This window comes from Actinia tenebrosa, unplaced genomic scaffold (assembly GCF_029948245.1).
Source record: "Actinia tenebrosa isolate PJP-AT-01 unplaced genomic scaffold, QUT_ActTen_1.0 PGA_scaffold10__47_contigs__length_13832649, whole genome shotgun sequence".
Lineage (NCBI taxonomy): Eukaryota > Metazoa > Cnidaria > Anthozoa > Actiniaria > Actiniidae > Actinia > Actinia tenebrosa.
In genome coordinates, this window is record NW_028292570.1 from 2,983,917 (window position 1) to 2,998,377 (window position 14,461).

General features: G+C 34.7%; 2 protein-coding genes across 3 annotated transcripts; both read left to right on the forward strand.

The window, feature by feature from the left end:
- The first annotated feature begins 1,218 nt into the window (after nucleotides 1-1,218).
- On the forward strand, nucleotides 1,219-10,525 carry LOC116295850 (uncharacterized). 2 transcript variants are annotated; one of them, XM_031703806.2, is made up of 2 exons: nucleotides 1,219-2,153; nucleotides 8,912-10,525. In XM_031703806.2, the coding sequence occupies exons 1-2, from the start codon at nucleotides 2,115-2,117 to the stop codon at nucleotides 9,476-9,478; spliced, it is 606 nt and encodes a 201-aa protein (XP_031559666.1). In that variant the 5' UTR covers nucleotides 1,219-2,114; the 3' UTR covers nucleotides 9,479-10,525. The 2 variants fall into 2 exon arrangements, with proteins under 2 accessions (XP_031559666.1, XP_031559668.1); XM_031703808.2 differs by lacking the exon at nucleotides 1,219-2,153 and adding an exon at nucleotides 7,341-7,465.
- Nucleotides 10,526-12,130: 1,605 nt separating this feature from the next.
- LOC116295860 (protein trunk-like) lies at nucleotides 12,131-14,209 on the forward strand. The gene is made up of 2 exons (XM_031703817.2): nucleotides 12,131-12,329; nucleotides 13,379-14,209. Exons 1-2 carry the CDS (start codon nucleotides 12,291-12,293, stop codon nucleotides 13,946-13,948), a joined length of 609 nt encoding a protein of 202 aa, XP_031559677.1. The 5' UTR covers nucleotides 12,131-12,290; the 3' UTR covers nucleotides 13,949-14,209.
- Nucleotides 14,210-14,461: the final 252 nt, after the last annotated feature.

Consider the following 14,461-nt stretch of genomic DNA (forward strand, 5'->3'; position numbering starts at 1 on the left):
ATATAAATCGTAAGTAATGACAATCACATACTGAGCGTGGAACGACAGCTCAATTCATTCCTTCGATTAATCAAACCATTTCTTAGATATAGGTTCCCATTTAATTACCTTTTAATATGCTACGAGGCCTGATATCCCGCATGGCTCTCAGCTGCACTTTACTAACAACTCACCAACTACCATCAATCCAAAACGACAACTCTTGCACGGATTATGACTGTGATACCAATACTTTTCGACTCAATTACGTTGTAAATCGTCTTGTTTTACTTAATGTTTTCCTAAATAAAAGAGTTCGTGGTGTTTTGAATGTCATAACATACTCGTTACGCCTACAAGATTCTCAATCGATAAAGAAAACATAGTTCAAGTGTGAACAGTTCATACTTCATTCATGGATTCCAGATTTTACCGTATTACCGACAGATTAAAGTACTTCCTTGTCGTTTGAAGTTCGATTTCCCGCCTTTGATAACCTTATTTCACTTTCCCTTTTTTTAATCTTTTATCGGCGATAATTTTTATCTTAATTTTTTTTAATTTCGGCTTCTTTTTTTTTTTTTGGTTTTTCTTTCATGTTTCTGTCAGTTGTACTTGGGACAACGCATTCTCTCTAAGAATTAGGCCACGAAAAACAAACTGGAAAAGCCTTAGTTTCGTAACTTTGTCAATTTGTCATACAATTCCAAAATAGCTAATACGTTTTGAGAATCCATATCTGTAACAAGGGCTGAAAATGGAGTTTCATACGTAGCTCACCAACTTATTAAAAAAATTTCGAGTAAATTTAACGAATATAAACCATATCAAAATGAAGAATGATTATAAGAATGATTTCTGTATCAATAAAATAATCTTAGCAATTCGTAGCTCGCAGGCATTTTGAAGCCTTGAGCCAGCTGATGTTCCTAAATCGGTGATCCTGTTATTGCAAGTTATTTTAGTTTGAATCAAAATAGCTTTACATTCTTTATGGAAAGCTTAAATCTCCCACATTAATTACGTCTCCATAATGTTTCCAACTTAGTCTTATTTCTAGAAAAAATATCTTAGATTATCGAAGAGATCGAATATATAAATAAATCGGGGTTATAGATAAGATAACATGAAGGAAAATAAATAATATTTATGATTCCTTAAGGGTTACTTTGAAAAATTACTGAATTCCTGAATTCCTTTCTTATTGAAATGTTTTTTTGTTTTTTCCTCCAGATTGTTTGAACTACGAAGGATATTGCGACGATGGACACACAAAAGGTTGGACATAATTTATTTTTCTAAACACAGTCTTCGAAATACATCCTCCCGGACTTTGAAGGTGGTTCTTATAAGCCGACAAGTTTGCAGCACTTCGCGGGTTTTTTGATGCTCTGCCTTCTGTGCTTTCGGTCTGAAAATTAATTCAATTAGAGATAACTTAAATACTTGGAGTCTGAAATTTCGAATCAGTTTAAAATGAAAACTTCATTTCGAAAGTTTTTAAAATATCATTATCGACTACATCAGTTGTGTGCTAGAACAAAAGACGAAGTTTTTATCAAGGCGAGCCTATTAACGAGCCATCTGTCGCATTTGATTGGCTCTTACCTTAATGATATTGAAGGTGCTTAGCCAATCAAAATGCTTCCTGTTTCGTCAATTTCCTGCATTTCAGCAAGTGTGGATGGCAGTCAGGATATGATCCCACATGGGGAAGAATGAGGTTCATACTTATAGTAAATACTTTGGGTGTCAATCGGAAATCATAATTACTACACTATTGAGGACATCCATTGCTCCTACGCTGTATACGTATACTCTGATCCCAGAAGTAAAATAAGAGGCACCAATCTGGCTCACTTGTCCTTGTCATATCATCCCCGCTACCGCTATATAATCTTTTGTGAGCCTAGCGATATTGACTGTAGAAAACCAGGTTATCTGTCGAAGGAACCGCGCCCTAGCTCTCAAGTAGACGCCCAGTCAGACCAAAGATAACAGCTCTGACAAGCCACAGTTCACTACAACTTACTCGGCACTAAAAGGAGTTGGACTTTTGAAGAGAAATCCTACACTTTCCTGCCCCTTTGAAAGACGACAAAAAGATTTACTCATTCTCAAACGGACAAGACAAAATGGTGTTTAAACAACAAGCGGTTTTTTCCCCTTTCAAGGTAAGAAAATCTTGATTTTTTAAAATACTTTTTGCTCTATGCTAAAACTTTCACTTTCATATCAGCTATGTAGGTTAGTTTAATTGAAACTCGAATTCCGTAAACCTTTTTTTCGTTTTTACTGATTTTTAAAAGCATGTTTTAAATCTTCTTTTCGCTTTTTTGTATTTCCAAGCATTTCATTCCTCTTAACGTTTTCTTTATCAGCGGTTTTTACTTTTTCATTTTTGGTTCTGTTTCTTACTCAAAACCATAAGAAAACCCTAAACAAATTTGTAACAATGTTTATTTTCTTTTTTACTATGACAAATATCTTCCAAGAATAGCTGAAATTCAGATCAAGGTTAAGATCTAATAAGCGTTATGACTAATATATTGTCATTTACTAAACTCATTTCGAGAATATATCTTTCCGGCTCGAATAGTCAGCGATGCCGAATGTCTTTTTATGGTTATTTCAGAATGTTTTGGCGATAAACCTAGGTACTTATGGGTCTAAATAAGCGGTCTAAATAGACGATAACTGTTCTTGTACAATGATGATTATAACAGATGTCTAGGAAGTATATTTTACAGAGTGTTGTATCAAAAAAAAAAAAACGCCTCGAGCTCTACACATTCAACAGGGTAAAATAAACTAGTTTGAAAATCGTTTCGCCGATCGAAAGATTATCTGGTGATTTTCTAGCATGTTTTTTAAAGGAAGCAGACTGTGTCCAACAGCGTGATCAAGTCAATGCTGTACTTTCTTCACAGGTTAAAATCACTATCGCTTATAAAACATGATTGATCGCCATCTGTTATGTGTTTATATAATTTTCAGGCTTGTTTTGGAATTTTAAATGGATTTGTCGTACAAGCGTTTGCAATAAGGCGTTTGATAGAAACTGATTGAGGCTTAAAGGTTTCTCTTTCTTTCTTTCTTTCTTTCTTTCTTCCTTTCTTTCTTTCTTTCTTTCTTTCTTTCTTTCTTTCTTTCTTTCGTTCTTTCTTTTTTTCTTTCTTTCCTCCTTCGTTCATTTTTCTTTCTTTCTTTCTTTCTTTCTTTCTTTCTTTCTTTCTTTCTTTCTTTCTTTCTTTCTTTCTTTCTTTCTTTCTTTCTTTCTTTCTGTCTTTCTTTCTTTCTGTCTTTCTTTCTTTCTGTCTTTCTTTCTTTCTGTCTTTCTTTCACCAACTTAATTCAAATTTTTTCTTTTTTCTTCTCAGTCAAACGAAAAGCAAGTAATCGAGGCTGCAAGGTACCAAGGATCCAAATTTGTATTTTGCAGGCTCGTCTGAACGCTTTAAGTTTGACAATGGAACCGATGAATGAGAATTGTTATGTCTGAATCAAACACGGAGTCAACTGAGTATGCTTCTTAAACATTGCTGACCTTTGAAACGCCTTCGTCACCCGGAAAAAAAATTTTTTTTTGCTTTCTCTAATTTACAGCGCGCGCTTTTCAGCGTTTACATGCGCAGTTTGATTCCGTTGTCGTGTTTTGTCATGCGCAGTAGGGTGTCGTGTTTGGTCATGCGTAGTAAAGATTTGTCGACCATCCATCCCATCCATCAACTCATCCATCCATCTATCCATCCATCCATCCCATCCCATCCATCCATCCATCCATCCATCCATTTATCAACTTAATTCTTTTTTTCTTTTCTTCGAGTCTGTTTCTTTAATTGTTTCGGTAGAAAAGTTTAGTCAAATGATTACGATAAGTGTGACAGAAGAACGTGTGACAGAAGATTGTGTTACTTCTTCCCATACTTATTCGGGCGTAGTTTATTTTTCTCTTCATTATGATTACGACAATTTAACGTTTTTAAGACACTTAAACCTAACTAAGCTAAAAGCACCAGTCAACTTAAAGTAGACCAAAATCAAAATTTCAAAATCAATAAAATTTAAGTCTTATAATTAGCGGTTGCATAAATTCCTTGATATATGCAGATCAGCTCAATTAAAAACGTTATAACCGCAGTACAAATATATAGTCTATATATATTCTCATATACAATTGATAAAAAATTGGGGACCTTAAAACAAGCTATCGATAAAAACTAACTTTCCAAAGTCTCCTTCGCACGAGAGCCTCAAGAGAAAAGCAATAAGAGAACAACACGATATCCAACAGGGAAAAACTAATTTAAAAACGAAGAACACCCTCATTTTTTTCCCCTGATCAATATGATAGAAGTAGATGATGATAGATGAACGTAAAACCAAGCTTGCTGACATTTTTTTTACACTTTTAGAGTTAATGTTATTGCGATAAAGCCGTGAATAAAAACCAGTTTAAAAAAATTGATAATCTCTATATACGTGTTTGAATTTTTTCTATGTTAAATTAACCTTCAGGCAAAGTTTGAAACTCAATTTTCTGTGTAATCATGTATGTAAGTTTTCAAATCTATTGCTGACGTTCAATTATCTTCAGTATCAAAGCAGTGTTATTTGAACTATGCACTAGATATTCCATTAACGAAGATGAATTATTAGGCAATAGAAACCTTTTTTTCTTTATATCGTTTATTCCATAAAGAATGCTGTTGCCAATGTTATAAAATCGTCGTAGTCTACTCTCACATCATAGGAAATTAGTTGAAAAGTTTGACAATACTATTATTTTATTTCCTGCAACAAAATTTAGGCCTACCTCCTAATTAAAAAAAACTTGATATATTGTTTTGTTATTGTGGACATATTTTTTATATCTATTATTATAATAGCCTTAACTTGAATAGAACAAAAGTACTGTGAAAGCTGTGACAATTAGTGAAAAAACGTTTCCCAGATTTTCTTTATTTTCTTCAAGTTTACTGCTCTATTTTTAAAGAAGTACTTTTATCCAGGTTATTTTAGTGTCTTTTTTGCTTGAGGCTCGAGAGCTCGTTGTGAGAAAACACAGTTAATTGCCCTTTTTCATAAAGACGTCACAGATTGTTTTCATCGGCTAAAATGATAGAAATTTAAGCCAAATTTAAGCTTAATTCTCTTCTTTCGAGAAATTTAGCGTAATATTTAGTTGTTCTTGCCTTCACCAGCTCATTAACCAAATTCCATTGTGATTTAAGATGTGTTGTTGTCATTCCACCCCCCTCCAGCGACCGTGATCCCTAGCATTAAAACAATAGTTTGTTTTGAAGGGATGTCATTATGAAATAGGGCAATCTTAGCACCAAAATCACGAAGGGAAATGAGGCGATTATCAGCCAATCAGAGCACAGCTCTTCAGAAAAGATGACGCGCGCGTGCAAGACTATAAAAAGGCGCGAAATTTCCTAGCTTGTCTTATTTGAGTTAAACGTTAAGATGGCATGGGGAACGGCTTGTCATTGCTCATTTAAGGTAAAGTATTTTTTATATTTATCAGTATTGTGAAAACCAATTTGGCAATAGATAAGAAATGATTTCTAAATTGCAATAATTATTAATAGATAACACAAAATAAAACCGTCTTTTTTTATAGCTTTTTTATTCTATTTAAACGAACGTGTAATTTTTTAAGCATTGTTTAGCAAGACTGACAATTCCCTCATAACGATCAACTTACTTTTTAAATGTTCTTACCATTTTTTTTTTTTTCGGAAGGCTGATTAGAATAACATTTACATTATGATATTTTTAAATTTTACGTAACTAGCTTAGGCCTAGGGCAAACGTCGAACTTTCTATGCACCGAACTCATTAAAAACAATGGATATCAGGTGATAATGAGGCGGCATTCCTTGATGTAATTAAGTTCGGTGCATGGAAAGTTCGACGTTTGCTCTAGGCCTTAGATTTTCTTGCTGTAATTTTTTAAAAATATATTATATACTTTCATATATTCTTTTTCTTTGCGAATTTCAATTGTGTTGGATGCTAACGGAAATTTTCTGTTTCTTCGTAAATACAAATAAGACAAAAGCGCTAGTTCTCGTCTTTCCCATTTATGTAATATATTTATTGATTTCCATCTTTAAGCTTACTTCTAAATGACCTTGGATACGTGGGTCCCAAGTTCGTTTCCAACAAACAAACCATCTCTTCGTATTAAAATAGTACAGATAAAACATAATCGCTAGTTCATCTTGTTTTTCTCATTAATAGTGTATTTTTCTTTATTTTAGACTTGAAATAACCTTGTTTTACGTGCATTCCAAGTCGCGTCCAACAAACAACCCCTCTCTTTTGCGTCATTTGTGAAGTGTTGATTGTAACACTCCCCCGCGAATACCCAATGTTCCCTCTGTTCTGCTTTCATCATTCATCATTCTATTTATAAATAAGCTCAGCTGGAGAACAATTCTCTTGGAAACGAGTGCTTCAAATAAAGAAATGTAGTTATGAACAGAAGAATTAGTTTGTAGTGTGTAACCTCAACTCCTAGTCCATCTCCACAGGAATCCCAAACATCTCTAAAACTTTTTTAAAAAGTTTCATTTGCTTAAGTTTCATTCAGATGATTTGAAATAGTGACGTAGAAATGACGTCACTGCAAAACTGAGGTATTGAAATTGATCAACGAAAAATAAAAACATGCCCGTCATAGCATTAACAATATAAAAGTAATTAATTATTGTGTCACTTTTATCAAGTACTTATTAGTAACGTTATTCTTTTCATTTGGTGGCCTGGAATCCGTGTTTTCAAGACGAAAAATGAAATCTCAGTTTTGAAAAAAAGTCGATTTTGATTGGCTTTTTTTTTTTTTTTTTTTCCCTTCAGATAAGCTGGATTAGATTAGAGCTAACATCCAATATATAATTTAACATATGCTTCTTAGGACAAATATTATTTGATAAACTATAAGAAACCTCGAGAACTTGCTGTTGGCCACGCGCGCCCGCCATGAAACTCTGAAATTTTGGCGGGAAAATCTTAATGCCCATGATCCTTCACGATCATTACTACGCACAGGAAGCCCAAATACGTATTTTTGATAGACGCACTCGACGCTAGTTTTAAAAAACATATTCGATACGATCTTTCAAAAAAAAAGAAAGCTTCCGCACATTTTTAAGAAATCGCCATATTTGACAGGTAAATTACTCAATTACTCTAATCTAGCTCGGTATCAACTTGAACTTGAACCATAATTTGTTAATAAGGTGATGAGTCAAGTCAGCCTTGTCATGAAGAGGAGTTGTTGAAAGTCTTTGATTGACGGGAGTTTTGTCGATTTTAAGCGAAACTCTAATAACTGTTAAGGTCGACATCATTGCTGCATTGCTATCTCCCAAGTTAATAACTTCTTCAGCTACTACGCACTGCTTCACGAAAAACTCGCTATCTATACGTCTTGATCCTTGAAGCAACGCAAAAAATGGGATCAAACTGCTCAGTGAGTATAACATTTCGATCATTTCAGATCCTATTTTATTTTTATCTTCGTTGTTCTTCTAGGATTAGTCACTTATTCTTAGTGTTTTCCAAGTTTAATCCATATGTCGGTTATTCTAGTGAGAATATTATTGAATTTTGTTATTTTTGTTCTTGGTGAAGTTTCTTTATGTAGCAGGATGTATTGTTCTCTTGGTCTTGGTCAGGTTTCTTGTTGTTGCAGGATGTATTGTATTCTTGGTCAGGTTTCTTGTTGTTGCAGGATGTATTGTATTCTTGGTCAGGTTTCTTGGTGTTGCAGAATGTATTGTACTCTTGGTCAGGTTTCTTGGTGTTGCAGGATGTATTGTATTCTTGGTCAGGTTTCTTGGTGTTGCAGGATGTATTGTATTCTTGGTCAGGTTTCTTGGTGTTGCAGGATGTATTGTATTCTTGGTCAGGTTTCTTGGTGTTGCAGGATGTATTGCATATTGTATTGAAACTCCTCAAGTGAACCCTTTTCATTGTCTTTTTTTGACATGATTGACACGACACATCAAATACAAACGTCAAAAATGACAAATATTTGACCAATCACAAACACGCGCGTGTTATCAAATATGATGCGATTTTTTTGGCGCCAAAGATGCCACCGTTTAAGTGTTAATCATTCCTGCTGTGTACATTAAAGTATAGTTTCTAGTTTTTATATCTGTACTGAATGATTCAAGATGTCTTTTGGAGATTAAGTAGATACAGGAAAAAAACTATCTGCTGCCATCTTATCGGGTGCCAAGAGAAGAGGTTAATGTTGAGTGGTGACTAACTAAGCATCGACGCAACACAATCACTCTTACTTGAAAATTACGATTTTAAATATTTCTGGTTCCAAAACGCCGTAACAAAATCAGTATCATAGGCAAGTAAAGTTTGTTAGGCCTCTCTCGATTCGGGTTTTTTTTTCCTTCCTCCGTAAAACGAAAATGCTAAATCCCAATTCGATCTGTGAGTTAGCCATGCCCTGACTCAAAGATCAGCCCAGAGGCTCTTCAGGGTATCGATCTGTGAGTTAACTGTGCTTTGACTTTTATCAGATGAGAGGTTGTTTCTGGGTTTCGATAGAACTGAAAGTTTGAAGGTCGAAATCTTGGAAATACAAATATTTACGTGGTGAAATAAGAGACAGCCTTATAAAGGAAGAATTCTTACTTTTAAAAGGTAGTTCAGTCTAGCTAATAGTATAGAACTCCTGATGTTTGTTAACCTTTGGGAATCGATTTCTTTGTTTACTTTGCATCCACAATAGTGTATCATCTCAATCATTGGTTCCGGTAAACAAAAGAATTATTCTCAAGGGAATGACACGTCTGAAATGGGAAGGAATGCACTATACCCAAAGTATAGTTCATTTCGGGTGCAGTTTTTAGAAAGCCTAGTCCCTAATTTTATTCTATTTTTTTTCTTTCAGATCCTTTTAGTGCTATTTATAACACTGATGGCAATAAATATGTCCTTGGGGAAAACAGTTTTCTTGTTGCCTAGCAACCAAAATGGCATCAACGAGCAGTGCCAGCCAGCCAAGCGAGAGCTCCTACTCCAGAAACTGGGCCGAGCTTATAATCACCACTTCATGGCAATGGATTTCGTAGATTTAACTACTAAAACCGCTGACCAGCTGGAATCACTGCCAGAAGACGCACTTCATGAAAGCCGCTATGGATCCGCGAATGAATCAATACGAGAAAAGCGAAGCTCAGCTACTAAACCAGCAGCGTGGACCTGTCAAACCACAAGCAAATGGATTGATATGGGGAGAAATTATTTTCCCCGTTATTACAAAACAGTCAAGTGCTCCTCTAATGATTGTTGGTTTGGCCACTTCCGGTGTAGAGCGAAGTTCTTCCAGTTTCAGATTCTGAAACGAAAATCCGGAGCATGTAGAAAGGTCATTTCGAGCTCTGGAGTTCCTAGTTTTGAAGAGTTCTGGGAACTCCACGAAGTTGATACTGCTCTTTATTGCATGTGCACTAATTGACCCCACCCCTCCCCCTCATAACCATCATTTTTATTTTCAATTTATTAATTGCAAGGAGTTGAAATTCTTAGAATTTTTGAGGTTTTTTTTTTTTTTTTTTTTTTTTTTTTTTCCCCGAAATAATATCAGTGGTTTTTTATGAACCAGATTTCCACAGATGTCGATATTTTCGGCGCTTTACTCGTGTCATAACCATTATTTTTCATGGATTTAATCAAACAATATTTATCACAATTAAAAACAGGTTAAAAAAAGATTCCGCCAACTTGTTTTCTCCAGATTTAGCTCTCGCCCTTCATAAATAAAATTTGTTTTAATTATGTATTTATCTAAAGTTCAGAAACTCCAATGTGTTGATATTCAGCCCGTGAAGCTCAAGTGAAGCTCATTTTGTTGAACTTTACTCAGCATTTGATGAATGGTTTCAGTGAAGTCCAGATTCAAAATGGCGGCCCACGGGAAAGTAGGAACGACTTGAAAATGAATGTTAAAAAGTCTTTGAATTTCAACCTCTTTTGAATATAAATACGACCTTGGTTTAAGATTAATTTTGATTTTTATTTAGTTTTTTATTGGATGGTTTTATTATTGAATTTGATTCACTTCTGTGGTTTAAAAAAATTAGACGAGTCGAAATTGAATAAAAGATTAGCCCCACTAGGAAAGAAATTATACTTCAATGAAGTAAAGAGAAAATAATAAAAAGCCGTATTTTTCCAGGAACATTAAACGTTAGATTTCCCGAAAACTTAAAAAGTGAATGTCATTCAGTATTTTTGAATGAATGGTTCAATAATGTTAATAATATAACGAAATAATACAAATAATTGTTAGTGTTCATGCCCTTAATTTAACTACTAGATTATGACGTGTTTCCGGAAATAATGAACTTCCGGTTATACTTTGTTTTTGAGGATGATACCTTATAAGGTAAACTAAGGTGGACAATTAATCTACAATAAGATGTAGTTTAGCGTATTTCAGTGGTATTTTGGTTTCAGCGTGTAGTGATTATATCTATGGACAAATAAACGGTACAATTTTTTTCGAAAACGACACTTTTTTTTTAACTTAAACATGCTTCTTATTATTATTCTTAAGAAAGTCTGGTAACCCAACTCGCATTGGATTCTGGTGCTAAATTATTCCGTTTCAAATTCAGCTCCATGCATATTCCCAGCTCTTTCCCAGTCCTCTGAAAATGTGACTGATGCTCATTCTCGTACCCAGAACCTACTCATTAGCCAAATCGTACTAATGAGTAGGGTCTGGGAACAAGAATGGACTGATACTGAACAGTTTGGTGCAGTTTGTTACTTATTTGAAAACATAAAATCGTTTTTCAACACTTCGGTTTAGGAGTAAAACCCTGCCATGGAGAGAACCAACGAGCAACTCTACTCGCATACACCTGTTTCAAAAAACGTTGTTGGTCGGAGATCTAAAACTTGAAATCTGAGTCTAAGTAGCACGCTGCAAATTGTAATATATTCACTGCCGGACGACGCAGTTTCCTTTTAGATTAGAATATGAAGAATGATCTTTGAGTAAGAAATATGATTTTCCATATTTTAGTCAGAAGACATAAAAGCATTTAAAAAATTCTCCAATCGCCCAGTCAGAACAAGTATAATATTCTGCGCTGACAAGCGACTGCATGTAGCGACTGTACGTAGTACGATACATTCCTTTCTATACAATGGACCGTAATAAAAGAAAAGAACACATAGACGACTTTCATAACTCAGTTTTTTCAGATAGAGAAAATGAAGCCTTCTTACCAGAAACTATTAATGCTATCTGACAAAATACTTCACGAAAACTATTTCCAGAAAAGTTTTTCAGAATTTGACTGCATACCAAAGAAGTTATGAAAGAACGAAAATAGAGAGTTTTGTATGTATTTATCACTGGAAGCCATGGTGGCCTCGTTTTGGTGCATTTTCAAAACTTCAAATGCTTACATCTTGTAAAGGATTTATTAATTTAAGTAGAAACTCACACGCCTTGTCTAAATCAACAAGATCAATGATTTAAAAGGGTTTTCACTCCAAAAACATTGATTTTTAATGTTTATGCAAATTAGCAGCAGCCAGTTGTGAAAGTCGTGTATGCATTTGTACATAATCGAGGCTAAAACTTAGCAATGGCGAACTCCAAATGGGAGTATTTTGAGCCAACTTGTGTCGTGACAATAACAAAATTACAAGTAGTACAGTTGTAGCAACCAGTCATGCCTTGTTATTATTGCAGGTACATTATTTGTTCCATTGCGGGTCCCACTCGGGTTAAATCTCATTAATAATTCATGAGGAAAAATAAAAATAAAAACACTAGCGTGAAGGAGGTGTGATCTTAATTAGCACAAACTTTGGGCAACTTCAATGCTTTGAAGGTACGATAACAAGGGGAAAAACAAAGTTTTACGACTTGCCACGTTATCTATCATAAATAGTATCTGTATCAAATTGAGCTGTATATGAAGCAACTTATGCAGGTGCAAATTGAAAGACTCAGAAAAAAATCTTATATAGTATCTGTTGACGTAGCTTCACGATCTTGAATTGGTACTCAATTGCGCATGCGTATTTGGAAAATTTTTGAGCCATTTATTTTGCACGACTTCGTGTTATTTCATTTCCCCTACGAACCGCACCCGTACAAGTAGACGACTGCCAGACAGACCTAAGACAGGTCACAGCTCGCTACAACAAACTCACAAGTAAAACGAGTTGGTCTTTTGAAGAGAATAACTACTTGCCTGCCCCTTTGAAGGACGAAGATTGAATCATTCTCAAACGGACAAGACAAAATGCTGTTTAGACAACGTGCAATTTCTTTCCATTTCAAGGTAAGAGGATTTTAAAGTTTTTCTTATTTAAACACAAATAAATTTAATAATTTTCAGCACACGTTTTGCTCTATTCTAGTGCCAGAGTACGGATTCTCGTGAGAGCTCAGTAACGGCATTATATTATAGTTATACTGAATATAAGATCATCTTGACCTTAATCTTAATTCTTTTTTTCATATACTCGTTTGAGAAATGTGTAATTTCAGTTCTTGGAATTAACAGGGTTCGTGCTACTCCTTAAACTCCTTGAAAACTCCTTGAATTTAATTCACGTTTTTAAGGGCACTTGAAAAGCTCTTGAATTTTATGATTTTAGCGAAACTCCTTGAAAACTCCTTGAATTCGGGAAATCTGAAAGTCGGCCATGTGCAACCACCGTGTAAGACCTTGGCATAGTTAGCTGAACATACTCCTTGAAAATTCATTTTTGGGTCCTCGTATACTCCTTGAATAGTCCTTGAATTTTAAGTGATTACCTCGGCACGAACCCTGTTTTAAGTTAGAAAAAAATTCTTAAAAACTGAAAATTTCACCGTAAAAAACCTGCCAAGAAATGAGAAAAGAAAAAGCTTGAAAACACAACGAAAAACGTCTAAAGGCGACCTAACAAGAAGATAAGAAAATAGGTCTTTTTCTTCACTGAGTCAGTAAAAGCGAGGAATTGTTCAAAGTAATGACACGTATAGTCTGGACCAGGTGATTTGGAATCTAGGCGCGCAATGCAATGCTTGTCACTCACGGCGAAGAGTATTTTCCAAGTATTTTCTATTATATCTTGTCAAAGCGAAATAGTTTTTTTTTTTTTTCACCAACAAAATATTCTGTTTCTCTAAAAGTTACGTGATGTATTTTTCTTAATAACGATTGGTTTTATTTTCTTTAATTTTGAGTTAAAGCTGTTGTTTATTAAGCCGAAAACCTAGAACTAGGAAATGTTGAGCTTGGAACAAAGTGTAGAAGAAGTGAGAAGCGAAATCACCTGGGAATGGGAAGGTTCTACACTCAAAGTAAATATTTCAATGTCTAAGCTGATTTTTCCCCCACAGATATCGGTGCTGTTCATAATGGCGATGGCAATAAAGATGTCTTTCATGTTGCCTCGCAACCAAAAAGACATCAGCCAAGAGTGTGAGCCAATCAAACGAGAGATTCTACTCCAGAAACTGGGTCGAGCTTATAATCCCCACTTCATGGCAATGGATTCTAAGGATTTAGCTGCTAAAACCGCTGACCAGCCGGAACCACTGCCAGAAGACGCACTTGATGAAAGCCGCTATGGATCCGCGAATGAATCAGTCCAAGAAAAGCGAAGCTCGTCTACTAGACCAGGAGCGTGGACCTGTCAAATCAAAAGCAAATGGATTGATATGGGGAGAAGTTATTTTCCCCGTTATTACAAAACAGTCACGTGCTCCTCTAACGATTGCTGGTATGGCCATTTCCGGTGTCGAGCGCGGGAATTCCAGTTTCAAATAATGAAACGAAAACCCGGAGCAACATGTAAACGTAAGAAGATATCTTTGTTGCCGAATGCAACTAATACTGGACCTTCTTTTGATGCGATTTGGGAACTACATGACGTTAGTACTAATTTGTATTGCAAGTGCACTAACTAACATAACCCCTCTCCTCTCAGGAGCTTTTTCTGACCTCTAAATAACCTTTATTCGTCAGAAAATTACCTCAGTAAAAAGATTGTTAAAAATAAGATAATTGAAATAAATATTGAATAATTAAAATAAATATTATATAAAGATGATGAAAATATTATAAAAGATTATTCCCTTTATTTTTCAAAAGATTACCTCGATGTAACGATTGTTAAAAAATAGATATTGTTAAAGATAAATAAAACTTACTGCGGAAAATTGAAAAAATGAAGCAAACTGAATGAATAAATCACCAATTCTTTCTTTCTTTCTACCTTCCTTTCTTTCTTTCTTTCTTCCTTCCTTTCTTTCTTTCCTTCCTTCCTTCTTTCTTTCTTTCTTTCTTTCTTTCTTCCTTTCTTCTTTCTTTCTTTCTTTCTTTCTTTCTTTCTTTCTTTCTTTCTTTCTTTCTTTCTTTCTTTCTTTCTTTCTTTCTTTCTTTCTTTCTTTCTTTCTTTCTTTTCTTTTTTCTCTTGTTTT

Coding starts and splice junctions, on each gene's coding strand:
- LOC116295850 (XM_031703806.2), top strand. CDS start 2,115: ATGGTGTTTAAACAACAAGCGGTTTTTTCCCCTTTCAAG. Junction 2,154..8,911: donor CGGTTTTTTCCCCTTTCAAG/GTAAGAAAATCT, acceptor TTTTTCTTTCAG/ATCCTTTTAGTGCTATTTAT.
- LOC116295860 (XM_031703817.2), top strand. CDS start 12,291: ATGCTGTTTAGACAACGTGCAATTTCTTTCCATTTCAAG. Junction 12,330..13,378: donor CAATTTCTTTCCATTTCAAG/GTAAGAGGATTT, acceptor TTTCCCCCACAG/ATATCGGTGCTGTTCATAAT.